We start from the raw sequence: 23,516 nt of genomic DNA, 5'->3' as shown, positions 1-23,516 counted from the left end.
TAAAACACATGTCTGCCAGCCCCAGACCTCCATTCAGCATTCTTAAGACCAGGCCTCCTTTCAAACGGCTCATGTTTATGTGGGTCATATCTCTTGATGTTTGCCATATTAGAAACTGCCAACAAGAAATTTTTATGTCAGCTATAATGCCTCCATTTCATTGAACATGGTCCACCTATGAGTTACAGATCTTACATCATTTTAGATGTATATTTTTTAGGCTTTATTCTCTTCAGCTTTACCTTCTAGGACCAGGCACCTTGTACTCCACATTCTACAGTCAGCTGACCTTTGCACTCATATATTTTGTGTTCCCTTGCTGTATGCTGCATAGACCACCACACCCATCCATGTTAAGTCACCTCTTAGGTCTGGCTAATCCAACCTTCACCACCATATCTGACCCCCTGCAAGCATTTCAGCAACTCTAGATTTTAATACACTGTTCATGCAAAACTGTGAGTAGCACTTGTTTCTATGTACCACATTTTTAGAGAGATTGACAAATAGGAGACCATCCAGATGAAGATAACTATATGGCAGAGTCTACATATACCAAGCATTATTTCACAATGTGACCTCAGCCTATTCTAGCTCATTTCTGACCCTTATCCTTTCTGACAGCCTTTGTTCAACTCACATTAAATTATCTAGTCTTTTATATGTGACATCTTTCAAGTTTTCATTCTTTTGCATAGATTCCTTCCCTGTAATTCTCTGGTGAATTCCTACTTTATTCTCAAGATCCAATCCAATTGTAATCTCCTCCCAAAACCTTCTCTTGATTTTCCTGGGTATTTTCATCTTTGGGTTTTTACTGCACTTAATACATGCCTAGATTATTCATTAATCAAATCAAAGTTCAGCAGACTTTTTCTCTGAAGAGTCATATAGTAAATATTTTAGGCTCTATGAGCCACATGATCTCCATCATAGCTCTCCTGGTGTTTTGCTGTGAAAGCCACCTAGACTGTTTGTGGGCACCAAAGTGAATTTCTTAAAATTGTCATGTCAAGAAATGTTCTTCTTTTGATTTTTCCCCCAACCATTTAAAAATATTTTTTATTATTTTTTAAAATTTATATGAGACAGCAGAATGCATTATAATTTTTATCACACATATAGAGAACAATTTTTCATATCTCTCTGGTTGTATACAAAGTAGGGCACAATGGCACACACACCTGTAATCCTAGCAGCTCAAGGCTGAGGCAGGAGGATCACAGGTTCAAAGCCAGCCTCAGCAAAAGTGAGGCCCTAAGCAATTTAGCGAGATCCTGTCTCTAAAAAAAACTCAAAATGGAGCTGAGGATGTGGCTCAGTGGTTGAGTGGCCCTGAGTTCAATCCCCAGTTCCAAAACAAACTAAACATAGTTCCAAAACTGTATAGAATCAGGCAGCAGACCAGATTTAGTCCATTGTTGGTATTTTGCTGACTCCTAATCTAATTGATTTGTTTATTCTTTCAGTCACTCATGCATTGGTTCATTTATGGAAAAATATTCATTTGGTGGATATTCTAGGCACCATGAAGGCATTGGAGAGAAAGACAGATGTGTTATTAAAGTAGAAGCTTTCTTTTGCATTAGACAGCACTTGCTGAGTTCAGAGACTTTTTATTCCATCTCTGCCCCTGAAAGTGGTACATTTTCAAGGGTATTTTAAGTAAAGAGTGATGAAACAAAGGAATAAGCTATATAAATCAATCCTAATTATTTCCCCTATGACTATATGATTATAACTTAGAATGTGAGTCTGAGAGACAAATGCTATAGAAAGACAAGGATCAATTTGAACAGATTATTTTGTAAAGATCATTGTTGAATCTGGATGTGATGTTAACTACATTTTGCCTATTGATGAGAATGCTGTCATTTTTCTATTTTTCTTGGGCTAGGGATATAGCTCAGTTGGTAGAGTGCTTGCCTAGCATTCACAAGGCCCTGGGTTCAATCCCTAGCACCACCAAAAAAAAAAAAAAAGATGTATTGTCATTTTCTAAGATGAATGTAGGTAAATGCATATAGACTGTCGGGGAGGGGAGGTTTTTAACCAAAGAGAAATCTCTTTATGTGGATATGCCTGGTGACAGCTTTATATCCAGGTGTATTTTAAATATTAAAACCTCTGGGGGCTGGAGTTGTAGCTTAGTGGTTGAGCACTTGCCTAGAATGTGTGAGGTATTGGGTTCGATTCTTAATACCACATATAAATAAATAAAATAAAGGTGTATCAACAATAAAAAAATTAAAAGTAAAACCGTGGGTTGAATTATAGCAACATTATCATTTACTCATTGAGGTTAATTAGCTCAGGTTAAAGATAGCACGTTGCATCTTAAAGATAGGTTAAAGATAGCACATGGCATTTATGTGATTTTTCCAAGGTTTACAACTTTTGGAGACTTATTATCATGGACAGTTTTAATTATGAAGATCTGACACATGCCTTTTTTCTCTTTGCAGGCGAGATAAACTATGGATTTGCATGGAATTTTGTGGAGGTGGTTCTTTACAGGATATTTATCATGGTGAGACCAAAGTTATATTTTTATAGGTATGAAGTAGAATTTCTTAACATAGATGGTTACAACATTCAGATATTAATATTGTATTAAGGAAAGAGCTATGTTTTACCAGTATATTGATTGGGCACATACACAGGTATTTAAGATATATATGAATGTAAGGAGTATTTACTTTATAAGTTGGAAGGTTATATGCATTTAAATTATTTTCTAGTTTTGAAGAAGGCACATTATTTTTAGTTCAAAAATTTAAAGTCAGGCCTTGTACAAATGTAGAAGACTTGAGACATACCAAACCAGTAGAATATCCAATAGATAAATAAGTGTTGGCTCTCCTGTGTTTTGGTAGCATCAATTAAATGTTTATTCTCTTAGAATCAAAGTCTGACAAATTCCAAAGTGATTAAAACATTTTTCATTGAGATTAATGGCATTTTTGAAGGAGACTTGTAAAATAAAATAAGCAGCATTTATTGTCTTTTTCTACCCTGCTTGTGTCAGTTTCTTTCTTTTTTTTTTTTTTTTTAATTATGTTTTTTAATATTTATTTTTTTAGTTTTCGGCAGGCACAACATCATTGTTTGAATGTGGTGCTGAGGATCGAACCCAGGCCGAACACATGCCAGGCAAGCGCGCTACCACTTGAGCCACATCCCCAGCCCCTTGTGTCAGTTTCTTGTCACAGACTGTGAACTAGACTTACTCTATTCAAAAAGGGGTACTTTTTTGGGCTGGGGATGTGGCTCAAGTGGTAGTGCGCTCGCCTGGAATGCGTGCGGCCCGGGTTCGATCCTCAGCACCACGTACAAAACAAAGATGTTGTGTCCGCTGATAACTAAAAAAAAATAAATATTAAAAAATTCTCTCTCTCTCTCTCTTTAAAAAAAAAAAAGAAAAGAAAGAAAAAAAGGGGTACTTTTTGATTTAATGTGAAATAAAATAGTATCTTAATTCAAGCAATCTTGCGGAAAAAAATATCTCATTTTTTTTCATATAGAATGTGGGCCTATGTTTCCCAGTGTGGGGTCTCTTAAGTGATTGAAGAGGCTAATTTTAATAATGCAGATGGTAAAAGACCATTTGGATAGGGATTTTACTGTTTATTTTTTTTTTATATTTTTGTATTTCACTGTGTCTTCTTGGTGTAGGTTGGTTTTGCTTGACATAAAGATTAACAAAATAGTGTACATGTTTTTTTTTTTTCCTCTCTTTTATATAATAGGGTCTTTAATGTGCTACTAACCACAATTGAACTAGGAAGAAGGAAATGACGAATTCTCTGAAATCAAAAACTTCATGAGAAAAATGGGCCTTAAGTTGGTCCTGAAACAATAGATAATCTTTGAGTAGAAAGAATAGGAAGCATGTTCTAGAGGGTGAAACCACTGCAGGGAGGTGTGACTCGTGACTTGGGAGAGCACTCTTGTTATCTGGGAGTGTGTATGGGGAGCCTGAAGAGCACAGGAATGTTTCTTCTTTATGAAGAAATATTTATTTCTTTTCTAAGGATATATTTATGATTGTTCTTTCAAATGTTTGAACATTTTTTCTTTTTTATGAGTGGCATTTTGATTTCAAAGATTTAGTGATAATCGAAAGAGATTTGACATTAATTTACATTGCAGAACAAAACAGTATTTCTAGAAGCTTGTGATTTCCATATACTCTGAATAAAAAAGCTATTCCCCCTTCTTTGTCTTAATGTGGATTAATTTCTCTACTGTTGTTTCCCCAACTTGCTGATTAAATTTTTTTTTCTTAAGATTTTTTTCAGCAAGATCTTAATGGTCAGCTCTTCCAGTGTTTGCCTCAACTCTCCCCCACCCTCATATTTTTTATTGTTACATTATAGTTGTACATAATGGTGTGATTTGTTGTTACATATTAATACATGCACACAATGTGAAAATACTATTTGGCCAATTTGCCTCCCCAGCACTTCCCAGTCCCTAACTTTCAACAGATAGTTTAAGTGGGCATGAACATGGTTATTAGCAAGTATTTTCCTTCAGCCTTTTGAAGATTTTAGACAGTTATCTTCTAGCTTCTTTAATTTTTGGGACCTTATGTGTTTTTGATTATTAATCCTTGGCAGAAATCTCTGCTCTTGTCTTCTTGCTTTTAAAATTTTTTCTCTTCATTTCTAGTGTTTCTTGTGTCTAAGTGTGGGTTTACTTTTACTTTTTTTACTTAGGACTTCATGTACTTCTGAGAACTTAGCTCTTTCATCAGATCTGGACAATTTTCAATTATTATCTCTTCAAATATTTTCTCCCCTGGTCTCTGCTATTTTTTCTGGAATTTCAGTTAGATACACATTGCATTTTCTATGTCTCTTGTTTACACTGATCAGCAACTGGATCAGTAGAAAAAACTGGATCAGTAGAAAAAATGATAGTTTCATGGTATCTTGGATATTCTCAAACATGCATACTGGGAATTCACATGCTTTTACAAAACCACACATTCTTTTTCTGTGTTCACTCTTTTGTTCTACACCAAAGGATTGGTCAAAAAGTAGTATACATTGCCACAAGGGATTACTTCACAGCAGTGTGCATTGCTCTATGAGCAGTCAATAATGTAAATTTATGTGGTCACATAGGACATGTTTCTTCATTTGTTTCTGTATCTCTCCTCTCCTCCTTATCACATTTTCATTACATTAGGAGAAGTGTAATATTCTGGATTTCTGTATTTGGTATAAGAGAAATTTCTTCCTTTCCAAAACCCTAGTGCTTATGAGGTTTTTGTTGGGGTTTTTTGCAGGTGTATAAGACAAAATTAAAACACACATTTTGATCTGTCATTTTGCAAAGATCAACCCTTTTGGGGGTTTCAAACCTGTTTTTTTTTCCACATTATTTTTGCACTAAGCCAATTTTTATATTTTATTTTACTGCCCTTTAATTCTATCTTTATTCCATATAATTTCTTAAAAAACTTAAGTCTTCTTAAATGGGAAAGTATTTTTGTTATCTGTTGGTTTATGACAAATGACCCAAAGTTTAACAGCTTTTACAACGTTTCTGTGGGTCATTTGGGTGCTTGTAACTCATGGTTTCGCATGAGACTGACTAGGGCAGGAGGATTTCTTTCAGGATGGTGCATTTATTTGATTATTGGCAGAGGCTTCTAGTCCTTGCTGGCTATTGGCAGGCAGTCCCTCCCCATGTGGATCTTACCACAGCACTTGTGTGGCCATGATGTGGCATCCCCTGGAGAAGTGAGTATAGGGAGAACAAGAAGGAGACTGCAAAGCCTTTTATGACGTAGTCTCAGAAGTCGAACGCTGTTGCTTCTGTTGCATTGTTCTTTGTATTCTGTTCTTCAGAAATAAGTCAAATAAGTGCAGCCCAGGCTCAGGAAGGGAATCAAGTTTCAACTCTTGCAAGAGGAAATGTCAAGGAGTTCATGGAGTTGTATTCAACCATCATGGGAGGGTGCATATTTTGAATTTATGTTTTCTTCCCCACAAGCTCCTTCTCTCCTTTAACTTTTCTGCGAACTTTAGTCAACATTAGACCCTTTTCTGCTCCGGCATAATAAGGTTTCTCTATTTTTCTGCTGAATTATTTTCTCTTTAATATTGTCCTTTAACAACTTGCTCCCATTCTGTTATATCATTTATAGTTAATTGGTTTCTCACTTATTTTATAATTTTAGATTTTGAAGTCATCTTTAGTGGACATTTTCAGTGGGAATTCCGTATAACTTCTGAGAGTACACATCTTTCCAGAGTTTTTTCCTGGGACCTCAGGAACTCATTGTTTTCAGTATATATTTGAACCTTAACCCTAGGCCTGTGATGACATTTTTCCTCCTATCCAGGTCCCTGCTATGACAGCCAGAATCCCTACTTGTCTCCTGTACTTGTCTGTTTTTTTTAATGAGAATGTGGTCCTTTGAGGGCCCTGGCTTTTTGTGGGTTTTTGTTGTGACTCTGCCTTGTCTTCTGTGCCCGGATAGAGGATTAAACTAAATTATTAGTTTAATGATTTAGTTAATACAGGCTGTCCCTGAAGTCATAGCTAGACTATTCTCTCACAGTTTTACTTAATTTTCTTTTCCTTTTTGTTTGTGGCTTCTGAAAAAGTCTCTTACCGTTCTTGATCTCAGCTAAGCCTTTGAAAGGTTATCTTAAAAAGTTTTTCTCTGGGGCTGCGGATGTGGCTCAAGCCATAGCGCGCTCACCTGGCATGCGTGCGGCCCGGGTTCTATCCTCAACACCACATACAAACAAAGATGTTGTGTCCGCCGAAAACTAAAAAATAAATATTAAAATTCTCTCTCTCTCTCTCAAAAAAAAAAAAAAAAGTTTTCTCTGGGTTTTATTTTCAGGTTATTGTGTTTGTCATATTGTAGAAACAAGTCTCAAAGAGGCCTCTTACTGAATGTGAGTGAGCTTAGAAGTCACAGAAATTAATTATATGATTTTTTTTTTCAGACATGTAAGCCTAGATGTGTTCTCAAAAGAATCTAAGTGAAATAGATTTCTCTTTCCTATAAAATACCACAGCTATTCTAAACATGTTTATAAAACTATAAAGTTACATTTATGTGAGTTAACCATCTAGCAGAGGATTCCATCATTGGGATTTAACTTAATTTTTGGAGTAGTGTCTCTTACCCAATGTGTTTCTGTATTCTAAAGTAATTTTAATAGCAAAAAAAGAGAAATTAACTAAATATCTTCAACACTGGCTATACCTGTATCAATTCATCTGTGCTGCTATAACAGAATACCTGACAGTGGATCATTTATAAACAATAGAAATTTATTTCTCTCATAGTCCTAGAGGCTGAGAAATCCAAGATCAAGGTGCCACTAGGTTCCATGTCTGGTGAAGGCTTGCCCTAATAGATGGCACTGGCTAGGTATCTAGGTAGAAGGGCAAAGAAGGGTTGAACAGTGCTTTGAATCCCATTCATAAGTAAGAAACCCTGGTGGCTTAGTCACCTTCAGTGTCCCATTTCTTAATACCTTTATACTGAAGATTATTTCAACATGAATCTTGAAGGGACACATGTTTAAACCGTAGCTAATTAAGACACAGGAAATACTATGATAAAATTAGGCTATATATATATATATATATATATATATATATATATATATATATGCACACACACATGCATACATATATACATATATATAGAAAAGATATTCTTGAGACATAGATAATGTTGGTAAGTGAAATAAGGGCAGGTTTCAAAATGGTGTGTATAATGCAGTTCCATCTTTGCTGATGTGTGCAATGTACACATATAGATCACCCTTGATTTTCAACGATTTGACTTATAATTTTTTGACTTTACAATGATGAGAAAGCCATTCACATTGAGAGAAAACTGTTGAATTTTGACTTCTTCCCAAACTAGTGATATATACTGTACTGTATATATTCTTGCTTTGGTGGGCAGCAGTACTGAGCACAGTTTCCAGTTAGCCATGCAATCACAAGAGTAAACCACTTGCTCTCCACTGTGTACTGTATCACTAAACTGTGGTGTTCATAAGTAATTGCATTGAATACATTTTTTACTTAGGATGTTTTCAACTTAGAATGGGTTTACCAGAATGTAACTCCTTTGTAAGTTATAGATCATGTATTATTAAGATGTCTCAGGCTGGGGTTGTGGCTCAGGGGTAGAGCGCTCACCTTGAATGTGCGAGGCCCTGGGTTCGATCCTCAGCAGCACATAAACATAAATAAATAAAATAAAGATGTTGTGTTCAACTACAACTAAAAAAAAAAATTAATACTTTTTTTTTTTTTTTTTTAAAAAAAAAGATGTTTCTGCATAAAAGCATCTGGAGCCCTGCACAGTGGCATACACATAACCCAGCTCCTTGGGAGGCTGAAGCAGGAAGATCACAAGTTCTGTGCCAGCTCAGGCAACTTAGTGCCACCCTGTCTCAAAATAAAAATACAAGGGGCTAATCTGGCCTGTGTGAGGCCCTGGGTTCAATTTATAGCTTTGGGGAAAAAAAGATTATCTTGTAGGTTATAGACCAAACTTATTGGTATTGTTTATTATTGAGTAATATTTGGATAAGAAAGAGGCCTTTGCTTTACAAACTGCTCTACTGATTGGAACTCTTATAGTGAATATATATTAATTTTATAACTACAAAGTTAACACTTTTAGGGAAAATATTGATTTAAAATTAACCATAATACATTTTACAACTCAACTACAACAACAACAAAACCCTATTAATATAAAAACTAGCTAAACCTCTTGGTATTCTTTTAACATTTAGAAGGTGATGTTCAATTAACAAGATATTACAGTGAAAATGTGATCAGTCTCAGTAACCATTCATTCCATAAATAGGGAGCCACTCTTCTGTGCAGGCACTATTCTGAACACTGGAGATACGGCAACGAGCAACTCAGACTAAAAGAAAACAAGAACTCTGCCTTCATGGAGCTCACATCTTATTGGCACCTTTTATGCATATTAAGTTTGTTGCTCAATGGAATTTGTAAGACTTTGTCACTTACTGAAAAACGTGTATCGATTAATCTTATTAATATTAATTTTCTTCTGTTACAGTAACTGGCCCTCTCTCAGAACTGCAGATTGCATATGTAAGCAGAGAAACACTACAGGTAAATCAGATACTAATTAGGATACTATTCATTAACTTAAATGTTTATTGGGCATCGTCTGATAAAGTAAGGATGAAATAGTCTAGTTTGGCAAAACATTTTTAAATTGTGATAAATTTATTATATTTCAAGTAAATATTGTAAAGCCTAAATGTGATGATATAACCTAAAATCCAAGCACTATGAATTTGTTGTTTTTTATTTCCTTCTAGTACTAAAGAAAGGCTTGAAAATTAAGCACTGCCATGGGACTCAGATTCATTTTGATGCTAATTGGATTAAGAAAATTATTTCAAATTATTTATAAAGTTTACTGAAAACTGTCTTAGAAAAATCATTGGTTCCAGTTAAACTTTATTTACCTTTCTCATTTTCTTTATTCTATGTCTTCTAAGATCTTTCATAAGTTAAAGATAACTAGTAGACTTTCTGTAAGGAGTAAATGATATACAGAGATTACTACTTATTTAATCACTTAAAATCCAAAATTATACTCTGTGATAAAATCTTGATCACATTTCTGTTTTTCAAAATTCCAGGGATTATATTATCTTCACAGTAAAGGAAAAATGCACAGAGATATTAAGGTATACATTCTATTTTTAACCTAATAACCTGCTCTTCGTTTTTAAATACTCTGATCAAATTATTGAGCAAAATTGGTTTTTATGTTTGATTGTTATCTGAAATATACCATTACTATAATAAAAGTGAGTGATACTGTTGAGTTTAATTTTTTATAGTAGTTTTGTTGAGATACAATTTACATACCATAAAATTCCTCCTTTTAAAGGATATAATTCAGTGGACTAATAGTTTAATAGTTCTTGTTAGCTTATTTGTAGTTATTTATTTGTAAAATTCAGATACTTTCATCAAATTATAGTTTTTTTAAGAGAGAGAGAGAATTTTTAATATTTATTTTTTAGTTTTTGGTGGACACAACATCTTTATTTTATTTTTATGTGGTGCTGAGGATCGAACCCAGTGCCCCACGCATGCCAGGAGAGCGCGCTTCTGCTTGAGCCACATCCGCAGCCCTATAGTTTTTTAGTAAGTTTATTAGTGAGCTTCAGTAATAGTAAGGAACTATAATTACTGATGTTTCAAAATGAATAAATTAAATCTGAGTATTTTCTGATGGTCTTCCTTCAGCCGGCAGAGGAGATCTGCTACTCTGGACATGCTGAGGTTAGCTCAGTGGTAAATTAGGCCCAGTGTCAGGCTACCTGGGGGTATTTCTAAAGCTACTGCCATCTTCCTCATCTAGATATTTTCCTTTTTTGTTTGTTTATTTTTTGTCCTCTTTCCTTGTTCAGCCTACTTCCTACTTCTTTCTTCCCCTTTTCTATAACATAGAGTTTAACTTTTTTTGATGTTGCTCCTTAGTCTCTGGTAAAAGTCAAAAACTCTCTCCTCAGAAAATGTCCTTATATTCACGCCCTCAAATTTTTCTTGGAATTTCATTGGACTTACAGATCAACTCCTAAGATTTCATGCTTTAGATATCTTTCAAAAGCCACTTAAAGACATAACAAAGAATTCTGGAGTTCAAATGTAGAAGAGATTACATGAAGAAGAATAAATTAAGAAAGGTGCCATGTCATTGGCACTTAGATGATCTGGAAGGATTGATGGATTTTTGTGAGAAATGGATGTTGGCATGCATCCCTAGAGAAAAGAAGAATCTGAACAAAGATATACAGGTTAGAAAGTATATGGCCATTTTAGAGAACATAAAGTCAGTATCGTATTATTGAAGAGAGTATATGGAATTAATAGGAGTTGAGGCTGGGTAGAGAATTTGAAACTTCATTATGCAGGGACTTTTGTGCCAGACTTGGATAAATTCTGACAGGTACCACTGTCTTACTCTTGTCTAAGCTACATTATATCTCTCCTGGACTTCTCTAGTAGCCTTCTAACTGGTCTCACTGCTAATGCTTGAGTGGTTCTCTGATCACTTTTCTACCGAGTGACCAAAGTGATCTTTTAAAATCAGTTTTCATTCTCTTGCTTATAAACCTCCATTGGTTTCCATCATACTCTATAAAATCCAGGTTCTTTTACTATGACCTATGAGGTTATGAATGATCTGGTCCCTCTATTTCTCTGAACCCATTTCACAGTCCATTCCTGTTGGCTTTACTCATTCTGTTCCAACCATACTGAATTTGCTATTCTTGGAATATATGGAGCTCATTCTGGCCCAATGTTTTTGTATTCGTTGTTCCCTTTTCCTGCAACGCTCTTGTACCAGATTTGGGTATGGCAGTGTATCTTACTCCATCAAGATTTTTGCTCTTATTTCATTAGAGAGGGCTTCCTTTCCCTACTTTGTCTTCAGAGTGCTTATTTCTGCCTGACTTTGAATCACTTGTTAATTCTTCATTCATAGATAAATAGGTAGATTTTCTCTTCCTCTTATTTGGGTGTACATTCCACAAGAACTAGAAGTTATTCATCACTATAGGCCCAGAAGTTAAAATAGTACTCTAGTCACCTCTCAGGGAGAGAGGGCTGGATAGATGAAGGAAAGATCAAAGGCCATGATGTACATGTGGCATGAGGTAAATTATAACTTACAGAAATTAATCTGAAACAGGGGAGACTATAGTGAAGGCTGGCAGAAGCCTCAATGGCTATGCATAGATTCTAGTTTCCTTTCTTTTATTTTTCTCCCTTTTCCCATTATTCCTTAGAGCTATGTTAATATCAGTGGGTACAGTTCGCTTCACTAGTGACATTTGGGAATCTGGAAATCTCCTTTTTCCTTTTCTTTTTTCTTCCCCACCCAAGGTCTTGCTTCTTATTACTGATTACAGGAGGAAGGCTTACAAATTTTCTCCCCTAAGCCTATTTCAATGTTTGATGGCACCCAGGATTAAAGAGGTGCCTACTTTGGCTTGCGTATTTAAAAGTTGGAGAAAAGAAGGGATAGAAAAGCCTATGATACTGGGTTACAGTATTTCTTTCCTTCCAACAGCTTTGAGCTTATTGAAAACAAAATAGTCATTATTATCTTCTTTGAGCTTAGGTCAAGAAGCAAAAGTGAGGGCCAGGGTTGTGGTTCAGTGCTAGCCTAGCATGTGTGAGGCACTGGGTTCAATCCTCAGCACCACAGAAAAATAAATAAAGATATTGTGTCCATCTACAACTTAAAAAAGAAGAAGAAAAAGAAGCAAAAGTGGCTAAAATGCTACCAAGTCTTTCAGACTAGTGCATTTTAATTCTGTGGGCCTATGGTTAGTTGCTTATATACTGGGTGGCCCATTGGGATACTTGACCTCATGTCCAACTTGCAAGGTAGTCATATACCAGCACTGCTGTAGTGATGGTAAGTCCCTAAAAAGGGAGATTTGTTTAAACAAGAAATAATAATCAGATATTTATTTATTTATTTATGCATGCATGCATTGCTGGAGGTTGAATCCAGGGACACTTGATTACTGAGCTACATCCCTAGTGCTTTTTATTATTTTTTAAAATTCTGAGACAAGGCCTCACTGTTTCTCAGTTTGGCCTCGAACTTGGGATCCTTCTGTGTTGGACTCCCAAGTTACAAGATTACAGGTATGTGCCACCATACCCAGCAGTGGTCAAATTTAAAGCTCAATACAAGCAATTGAAAACTTTTACAGCAGTTGCTGTTGTTAAGTAGTATTTCAGTGTTGTGGTGGTTTATCATCAAGAGGAAGTGACACTTAGATGAAAACAGTATATATATCAATTTTATATTGACATACTATTTTGCTATTTTGCTAGCAGCAGCTTATTTTTAAAGGCAGAACATTTTATAAAGATAATCAAATTGCTTAAGATGTGGACAGTAATTTCCCTATGAATTGAGCACACTTTAGATTTTAAATATTTCTAGGCCTAAGACTGATTCTTCTATTAATTTTAAACTGATTATTTATTAAATTGTTTGTTAAATATGTGTATTTAATCTTTATATGTCCTGTCTGATAAAATGTCTGTTTCCTACTTTAACTAAAATATTCTCACTTTGAAGGGAGCTAACATTCTATTAACGGATAATGGTCATGTGAAACTGGGTAAGTAAATTTGGAATTTTGATGAACAAATCTATTCTAAAAAATAGTTAAGTCTTTGTATTTGGGTTTTTGTTTGTCTGTTTTTGTTGTTTTGTAGAACTAGATTTCCCCTCTCCTGAACAGCATCTTGGTATTTTTAGATGGTAATCTTATTGCAGGGCATGTCTTCTCTCTATGTCGGATTCATCTTCTCTTAAACAGTGATAAAGCCTGTCCTTCACGTAAGATAGATTTGTCACAAAGATATTGTGAAATGATATTCTTTGGGAATTCTTTCAGCTCTAACCCAGGAACATGACTTCTAGTAAGAAATCTATACAAATTTGTCTTATAAGCAAAAAATAAGACAAAAATAAATTCAGAAGTCTACATCTTTACTTAAGTTTTTATAATAAAATACAATATTACTTGTATAAAAATGTAATTTAGATGCTGAATGTTGCTTTGTTTCAAACAGTAACTTATATTTTGTTTTGTAACTTTTGATTCAAATCATGATTAAAACAGAGTTCAATACCTAAATAATGACTTAATTTGAAAGACAAAAAAAATGTCCAAGCTGCAAAGTAGTCATACATCAGCACTGCTGATGAAGTGATGGTAAGTCCCTATAAAGGGAGATTTGTTTAAACAGGAAATAATAATAGAACAGTATAGTTATTTAATAATAATATCAAAATATAAAATATTAATAATAATAAAATAGTACTTTTAGAACAGTCAAATCTATTAAGTATTAAATGAAATATCTAGTAATAAATATGGAAACAATTTATTTTGAACTATATAGGACATAAAATTCAAAGTATGTGTTTATTTTATAAAAATATAAACAGGACTGGGGATAACTCAGTGCAGAGCATTTGCCTAGCAATCCACAGCTCCCCCCGAACCTGAACTATATAGTCCTAATCAGATTAATATATATCTAATAATTAACATTTTAAAGTTTTCCTGGATGATTTATCTATAAATATGGGAAAAGAAAAAAAGATAAGTCCTATTCTGTGCCGATGACTTGGTAAGCAGTTTCTGCCAACAGTTTAATATTCTGTAACAATGTTACATAAAGATATACTACCAAAGAATTTAGAAATTATCATTAAATATACTAGAAAATATAAGAACTCAACATACTTATCTTAAAGAATCATAACAAATTCCTGGTAGTGATTGATGTTGTTATTAGAGTGTATTACAAAGGTATGATTTGGCTGGGCATGGTGCTGTATGCCTGTAATCTCAGTGGCTTGGGAGGCTAGGAAGCAGAATGACAAGTTCAAGACTAGCCTCAGCAACTAAGCGAGACCCTGAGCAACTAATAAAAAAATAAATAAAAAGAGCTCGGGATACAGCTCAGTGTTAAAGCACCCCTGGGTTCAATCACTGGTACCAAAAATAAGGTAGGATTTGGAGAATATATGTTTGGGTGTTTTTCAAGTGAGGTGGATTTACCAGGAGATTATTGATCTGTTTGTTATCAGTCATCATGTCTGGCAAAGAATACATGGAATACACTGCTACTTAAAAATGTCTTCCATTGATATTCTGTGAATTTCAGGTCCTAGAAATTAGGAAGTCTGACAGTTTAGATTTTCCCAGCTCTTTTACATCAAAACTATTTGATCTGACCTTTGTTATTATTTTAATTTATGTTGATATATTTGAGAATCTGTTTGGCTTTGATGCAAACTGTCTACTTTGTGATATTTTAATACTGTACATCAAATAGAAAATTTTAATGTGGTGTTTGAGAATATTTCATTTTTGTGAAATTAACTTAATGAAAGTAATTACTGAAAGTTTTTTCTCATGTTACCTTCAACAGTTTTATTTTCTTTCTCTCATTTTTCTTTTCTAAATATTTCTTATTTTATTAATAGCTGATTTTGGAGTATCTGCACAGATAACAGCTACAATTGCCAAACGGAAGTCTTTCATTGGTACACCATATTGGTAATTTTATTTTAATTGACTTTTTATTTTTTGTTGTTGTTGTTGTTGCTGTTGTTGCCCTGTCATTACTAGATACAGCATATCTCAAAAAATAGAATTTTTAAGACTAAGATTATGAAAAAGGTCATCAGCAGGTAAAATAATTTAGGCATGTATACTTGTGATTTTTCATCAAACAGAAAGGCTTAAAAGATTGATATATGGTTTTCAGGAACTTCCATCTGACTCTTGCTCCTATATACATCACATGTATTTTCAAAGATGTCTTTTTATCTGTCTTACTCCACTTCTATATTCTAATTAATCTTTCAACATTACATTATTTACAATATCCCTTTACCGAAAGCTTTTTGACATGTCCTGGTTGACTACAAGATCAAATACAGAGGCTGGAGATGTAACTCCATAGTAGAGCACTTGCCCCGCACATATGAGGCCTTGGGTTCAGTTTCCTCCCCCTACCAAAAAAAAAAAAAAATCAATTGCAGCTTTCTCTGCATTTTTGGAGTCTTCCATGGTCGGGCCTGTTCATTTTATTAATCTTAATCCTAGTAGTTTCCTCCACAGACCTTCCTTTCTAGCCATGTTTGTTTGCTAAGTGGTCTTTGACCAGTCTGTAAAAGCTGTCCTGTTCACTAGTTCCTGGCCACTTACCAGGTGCCAGGTATGACTCTAAGCACTTTGATTACCAGAGTGGACAGTATAACTGTCTTGGATATACCATTACTTGCCCTGGAATTTTTGCTACACCTTCATCTTATGTGTGGCCACTCCCTCCTCAGCAGTGGTGTAATACTGCTGTCTCTGTACTGCCCATTCAAACAGTGCTAGAAAGGGTTGTAACAAAAACTCTTCTAGTCCTATCTTCTGCATCTAGCATCATCCACTATTTAGATATATCATGGTAGGTGAAGATGTTCAGCGCTTTTCATTCCTCACCTGGTATCCTTAAAGTGCATGTTCTTGGTGAAATCAGTTGATAAACTCTTATCACGCTTTTTTCAAATTTTTTTTTCTTGAATTTAATAATTTTACTTTCAATTGCAAAGTTTTTTTGTAAAAATCCCTTGTAAAGACTTTGCTCTAACTTCCCACATTTTATAGTTTTGTAAGATGCCTCTATCTAATTTTCTATATCATAAAGCCTATCAAACTTTGTCAGTCCTGATTTTTATTTGTTTTCCTTTAACTTCCTGGAGTCCCCTTTTCTCTTCTTCCGCTCTGGTTGTTTAGCTCTTCTGTATAGGTTTGCCTTGGAGTTTTTTAGCTTGGGAATTCCTTTCCTGTGGATTCTAAGTCTTCATTATTTGGCTGTGAGTGTGTGTGTGTGTGTGTGTGTATGTGAAGTACATGTTTTCGTACCTTTCTGACAAAGGATACAAGGGAAGTAAAATGCTTGAGACCTCACATGTCCAGCTTTGCTCCTCTGAATGTAACCCCTACCCCCAGAATCATGCCTGGTGTTTTGACATTCTACCTAATGGTGTTCCTTGGATGTGTTTTTATTGTTGTTGTTGTTGTTTACTATTATTCATCTGTACTTGGCATTTGACTTTTTTTAACTCAAAGATTAATGTCTTTAGTTCTGGGAAATACTCTTGTATTGTTTATTTGATCATCTTTTCTATTTTTTTTCCTGCTGTCTCTTTCTGGAACTCATCAGTTATATCTTGAGCCATTTGAACGTATCCATTTTCTCCAAATCTTTTTTGTTTTACTATCTAACAGTTCCTTAGCTTTTTAGACTCATACGCTCATGATGTAGGCAGCCCTTAAATGTTTCATAATCTTTATATTTGATTCGTTTTGAAAAGCAAGGCACTAGAAGCTGACTCAAAAGCTGGGCACAGTGTCATGCACCTTGGGTCCCAGCTACTCTGGAGGCTAAGACCCAGGGAGCTCTTGAACCCAAAAGCAATAAAGAAAAAAGCTGACTCAGCACTGTGAACATAGAAAATGGAGTGTAATCCTGGATACAGTGTTACAGAGTGGACAGGTGAAGGAAGCTGGGGACTATGGTTCCTCTGCTTAATCATGTCCTTTCCCCTGCTCTCTTTTATTCCTGGTATCCCTGAGTCTAAAGTCTTTCTTATTTGTCTTTACCTTTATCTGGTAGGAAAGGGGAAGGAGTAAATGCTGAGGCTCAATGTTTGAGAGTAGGAATCTGGGGAACTACCCTACCAATGTCAAATTTCTATTTTTAACCGATCTCACCCTGACATTTGTTACCATTTAACTATAACTTGTCAATATTTTAGAGATTCTTTGAAAGTTACTGGATTGCTAGTTGTTCTTTTCCTCTACACCTTAGGTTTTTTTCCCCTTCTTCCTATTTGCTTTAGCATTTTGAACTCTGTTGTCATTCTGCATGATAGTTCTGGGTAAAATAAGTCTGAATTTAATCTTCTGTCTCCTCAATTTGATCTTAAAAATCTGGAGAGAATCTCTCAGTGAGTCTCTAGAGTCTAGCCCTATTCTGTGCATATACTCAATAAATGTTTGTTGATGAGACTGATTTCCAGCTGCAGGTCCAGAGATCAAAACTGTCATTCCTCTTGCAGTAGTGTGGGAAGTGTCTTGGGAACATAAGAAATTATGAGTTGAGTACAGTTAATTAATAGACCAGTCCTACTCTTCATCTCTCCTTGTACTAACCTGTCTTTCCCACCTAAATCTAAGAAAATAGACTCCCTCTCTTCTAGAATGATTAGGTTGTCAATTACATAGTCAAAGTCTGTTATAGTGTAGATCTACAAATGCACACATACATACCCTCAACATTTTATCTCAGTGGAAGACCTGAAGTGTGCATTTGTTTGGTGGTCTTTGGGTATAGAGCCTTTTCTTTGATCACTTGCTGGGTGTATCTTAATAACATCAACCACACTCATATGCATCAGATGCATTTTCCTTTTTCTTTTTTGTTTAGTTACTGAGATATTAATTAGGTATAAATTTACTCTTATTAGGTGTACATTTCTATGAATGTTAAACAGTCAAGAGAAAACAGATTTTTATCACCCAGAACCTTTCCTTTTGTCCCTTTTTAGTATATTTCCTCCCCTATTTCTCATGTCTCATAACTCCTGATGTGATTTCTGTCTCTGTAGTTTTGCTGTTTCCTTGAATGTCATATACAAGAAATTGTGTAGTCTGTAGCCTTCACAATATTTTGCATTTGTTATATGCTTACCTCATTTTCTAAAGCTTCTTGGTTTATCTTTTGAAATTTATCTTTAAGAAGTTTTTCTAAAACATTCACTTTAATTTTTATTACAGTTTGTTCTTTTTAACTTCATAATAAGTCAGTTTTCATAATATTTAGTTAAACTATGTTTATAGTAGCAAATATACCTGAAATATATAGGTGCATAGGTGAGCCCAACTGACTGTGGTAGACACACATTGTCACTGGTAGAAGTGTAGAAGCCAGAATGTCTCCCTTACTTTTCAGGGGAATGGATAGCATCAATTGAAGTGACAGGCTGGGGAGGGGTGGGTGGGGTTCAATGTTGACTGCCTGTAGGCATTTCACACTTTGCTAGGGCATTTCCACCTGCTGGCTGAAGTGGAAATTCATCAATGTCATAATACCAACATACTTCTAATTTTACTTTTCCTACCACAGTTTGAATTTTCACCAAGAGCTATTTTAAGATTTAAAAGATTTTAAGATCAAGTGTTTGGAAAGTTAGAGGGTTTTAAAATTTTTTTTACTTGTAACTGACCTTTCCTAAAATCATACATGGAAGACAAATATATATTTGTAAGGCCCCCTATTTAAATTGCTCTTTTGAACTGGAAGAGTTGAGATGTTTATCTTGATAGTTTCCAAAATGATTGTTTAGAATTTGAAAACTTTTGTTTCTGTGTTTGAAAAATAATCATGTAAAACTAGTCAAGGTATAATTAGAATAAGACTGTAGAATTGGGTGTGGTGGCACATACCTGTGATTCCAGCAGCTCAGAGACTGAGGTAGGAGGATCACAAGTTTAAGGCCAGCCTCTGCAACTTAGCAAGAACTTAGTGATACCCTGTCTCAAAATAAATTAAGGGCTGGGGATGTGGCTTAGTGGTTAAGTGCTCCTGGGTTCAATCCCTGGTACCAGAGAACAATGATGATGATGATGATAATGATGATAATGATAATATAGCAGAGGTAAAAAGAACAAAGAAGTACTGAATTTGGGTAACTTTCCTCTGAATACAGTTTTTAAAGTAGATACACATTTTTATAATTTTTCCATCATTATAATAAAACTGGAAAACACCAAAAAATTATAGTAAAATAAACACTATATTAAAATTATTAGTGCCCCAAGGAATAATTTTGCTGAAGTAAAAACAGTGACCAGATTGCAGTTTATTGATAAAAAGAGTACAGCCGCTCCCGCATCGCAGTTTATTTATCATAAATGTTATTTCTTTATAGAACTTTGCCTGTATGGGGATGAGAGATGGGGATGAGAGATTGGGATGAGAGATTGGGACGTAGACAAATTTGGGGTGTGTTGCTCTCTTGTAATTGTTCATTTTTATAAGCTCTTGTAGTAAGAAGTAATATAACAAAGTAGCAAAGGACATCAGTGGGGATTTGAAATGGTAGGTCATATGAGATGTCAAAACCTTGGAAAAAGTAGATCTTTTAAGTAAATACTACATATTTATTTTACAGAAATAGGCTTAAATAGGCCTTAATTTAGGTGGTGATATTCTCATGTCCTTCTGGTGGGAGTATAAAGGAAAATACACTAAATACAAAGTTTTTCTTTCTGGAATATCTCCTTCAGGATGGCTCCAGAAGTTGCAGCTGTGGAGAGGAAAGGGGGATATAATCAGCTCTGTGACCTCTGGGCCGTAGGGATCACTGCCATAGAACTCGCTGAGCTTCAGCCTCCTATGTTCGACCTGCACCCAATGAGGTTAGCATGTCACAGTTGAAGACTCCTATGCTTAAATTGAATCATTTTTTCCTTATTATATCATGAACAAATAAGGCTCTTGGTATTGCTTTCCCTTATTTGGGAATAAATAGTAATATGGTTGTACTGTGTAATATTTTCTTGATTTTTTTTTCAGAGCATTATTTCTAATGACAAAAAGCAATTTTCAGCCCCCTAAATTAAAGGATAAATTGAAGTGGTAAGGATTTTTGTGTTATTAACTTTTATAGTAAGATGAGCAAAAAATTTTGAAATGTAAAAGTCTAATTTCTAATCAAAATTTCTTAGGTCAAATAGTTTCCATCATTTTGTGAAAATGGCACTTACAAAAAATCCAAAAAAAAGACCAACTGCTGAAAAGTTACTGCAGGTATTATTTTTGCCCTGAAATATACACATTTTCGTGTGTGTGTGTGTATGTGTGTATGTATGTATTTAGGTCAAATTTCTAATAAATGTTCTCTGTTCTGTACTGTTTTATTTACAGCACCCTTTTGTCACACAGCCTTTGACACGATCTTTAGCAATAGAGCTATTGGATAAAGTAAATAATCCAGATCATTCCACTTACCATGATTTTGATGATGATGATCCTGAGGTAGGAATTGTTTTTATCAAGTGGTGTATATAATGTGTGTATAGGGTGGAATGTGTCAGTTTTTTAATTTCTGTAACTAGTTTATTTAAATTAAAAAAAAAAAAATCTCTTGGAGGTACAGTTAACTCTGACTTTGTCCTGGGAAGTCACGTGCTAGATTTTTCTTATTTGCTACTTATAGATGACTGTTATCTGAAAATGGCAAAGACAGAATCATTTACTCCACTTGTTGAAATCACTATAGTTATCTCAAAGTAGTTGTTTTAAATGAAGTTTCCTAATAAATCATCCACTGTAAAAGGGGAAAGCAAATGCAGAGCACCTAAACAAGGTGTTAGAATATACTGGTAATTTCTATTCATTTATCTTCTCAAAAGAATTCTCCTACTATGTTTAATAAATATTAGATTCACAAGGGTCTGGTTGGCTTTGTTGTTGACTTAAACCCTAGTGATCCACTATGGAAATAAACATGAACCCATGATTGTTAAAGAATAAGGGCTGGGGTCATAGCTCAGTGGTAGAGCATTTGCCTAGCACATGTGAGGCACTAGGTTTGATCCTCAACACCACAAAAAAAAATAAATAGATAAAAAAAAAAAGTATTGTGTTCATCTACAACTAAAAATATTTTTTAAAAGAATAAGATAACGCTGATAGGATAGAAATATTGCTATTAATGGAAGCTTGGCTTTTGTTATCATGTTTAATATTACCTATCACAGTTAATAGTTCTGGTACCTAAGGAATAAAATCAGTGTACATGACATGACAGAATTCTCTTATCAGGTTTGTACTAGAAGTGGATGGCTTCATCTCAACTGGCTTTATAGAAGTGCAGGTTTCAAAGATAGTACTGAAAAAATGAAACCCTTCAGTGGTCAGGAAGATGATCAGATTGTCTTCAGTCAGAACCTTTCTAATCAAGCATTTTTCCAGCACACCATCTTTATTCAATTCTGATAAATAGACTATCTGTGCTTCTGTTAAAGATCTGCAAAGGAGTTTTGAAGCATAAAAACAATAAATGTGTAATATTATTAACCTTATAATTACACTAGAAAGAAATTTGTTTTGTTTTTAAGAAATTTAGGTTTTATAAACTCTTCTACTTTAATTCAGTAAACAGATAGTCCTTGATTTGCACTAGAGTTACAGGACTATAAAATAATGACTAAGCTGAAACCGTGCAGAGCAATTTCAATAATCATTGGGAAAATTTGTGATTGTTTCATGACCTTTAAAAATTTTTTGCAAGCCTGTAATCCCAGCAGTTTTGGAAGTTGAGGCAGGAGGATCACAAGTTCAAGGCCATACTGGGAAACTTCATGATAAATATAATTAATATTAAAATATAATTTATGTTTAAACCATTTAAACTAGTAGAGTAAAACTTCTCACAGTCATCCATGTCCCATTCAGAACAATCTGTGTGACTAACCTGCATGATACCTATTTGGTTTTTAATACTATATTTAATGATCAGAAGTCCAGGACTTATTCAGCTCTGTGGCTAACTAACTGAACATCCTGTCTTTCAGTTTTGAGTCCCAGTGTTCTCATCCATACAATAAAGATAAATGCTTATTTCACAAGTTTATTTTGAGGATATGAGGTTAATCAATAAAGCACTGTACACATGTAAAGTTTAAATGACCTAATTTTTGAAATAACTTTTACTGCTGTTTCACTGTCATTAGTACTTTACTATCTGGGTCTTTTCCACAAAGATAGGTCTAGAAGAATAATCTTTCAAAGGTAGTGTTTCACACATAGGAAACAAACAACTAGATGTTGCAATAACATGAAATAGAAGCTGGCATCCTGTGCTAAGTGAAACCTCAGAATATATAGAATGGAGCTGCAAAAAGTTTTTCAAATAGGGCCTCGTTTACTTCTTAAGGCTTGAGAAATCTCCATGAATTAATAGTAAGTAGACAATTCATCTCCACTCTGCCTACCCCCATAATATTTCTTTCTGAAGGTCGCTATACAGTTAGAATGATTTTAATAAAGTAAAAGAAAAGAAATAGAGGGGGAGCTGGGATTGAGACTCAGTGGTAGAGCCCTCTCCTAGCATGTGCGAGACCCTGGGTTCGATCATCAGCACCACATAAAAATAAATAAATAGAATAAAGATATTGTGTCCAACTAAAAAGAAAAAAAAAAAGCAATAGAGGGCTGTTCCTCCAAGAAAAAACAAAGAACAAATAAATTTGTGTTTACTAAGAAGAAGGACCATTTATCATTAATGCCTTTAGCATTATTTCATTGCCTTTATCTTTTATCCTTTTGATATAAGAAGTTGAAACAGATTTCTTTTTAATTGCAGTTTTCTCCTCTTTAGTAGAGAAAGTTAGTTGCAGCTTTTGAACAGCTATTGAATTGCTCAGAGAACCCACTATGGATAAAATATATTCCCTAATCTTGAGAAGCTTGTGAGAAACTGTGAGTTGTGAGTTGAAAGAGTAAGAAAAAAGAATAGCCAGTTTTAGGGAAGTCAGAGACCATGTTATAAAGAAATTGATATCACACCTGCAATTTTAACTCAGCAATAGAGCACTTTCCTAGTACATGTGAGGCACTGGGTTCAATCCTCAGCACCACATAAAAATAAATAAATAAATTGTGTCCATCTACAACTAAAAAAAAAAATTAAAAAAAAGAAATTGATACCCTTGTAAAGGAGTTTGGCTACAGAAAGGTACAGGGAAGGATGAAAGTTTAAAACATGAAAATAATAATTGAAACGTTTAACAATAATTGAAAATAATAATAATTAATAAAACTTGCAAATAATTAAAACTGGTAAT

The 23,516-nt window shown here is 34.5% G+C and overlaps 1 protein-coding gene across 2 annotated transcripts in view; it reads left to right on the top strand.

Annotated features, from left to right (window-relative positions):
- Map4k3 (mitogen-activated protein kinase kinase kinase kinase 3) overlaps positions 1-23,516 on the top strand; it is a 172,655-nt gene that overhangs the window by 89,673 nt on the left and 59,466 nt on the right. For both annotated transcript variants that reach the window (XM_076833921.2, XM_076833920.2), the window contains exons 4-12: positions 2,466-2,530; positions 9,092-9,147; positions 9,687-9,734; positions 13,163-13,205; positions 15,089-15,161; positions 19,953-20,084; positions 20,242-20,304; positions 20,394-20,475; positions 20,593-20,703. In XM_076833921.2, the coding sequence (XP_076690036.1) occupies positions 2,466-2,530; positions 9,092-9,147; positions 9,687-9,734; positions 13,163-13,205; positions 15,089-15,161; positions 19,953-20,084; positions 20,242-20,304; positions 20,394-20,475; positions 20,593-20,703 (673 nt within the window). The remainder of the gene's footprint in view (positions 1-2,465; positions 2,531-9,091; positions 9,148-9,686; positions 9,735-13,162; positions 13,206-15,088; positions 15,162-19,952; positions 20,085-20,241; positions 20,305-20,393; positions 20,476-20,592; positions 20,704-23,516) is intronic.

Source organism: Callospermophilus lateralis, chromosome 14 (genome assembly GCF_048772815.1).
Source record: "Callospermophilus lateralis isolate mCalLat2 chromosome 14, mCalLat2.hap1, whole genome shotgun sequence".
NCBI classification, from domain to species: Eukaryota; Metazoa; Chordata; class Mammalia; order Rodentia; family Sciuridae; genus Callospermophilus; species Callospermophilus lateralis.
This window is presented reverse-complemented; position numbering and strand designations above follow the sequence as displayed.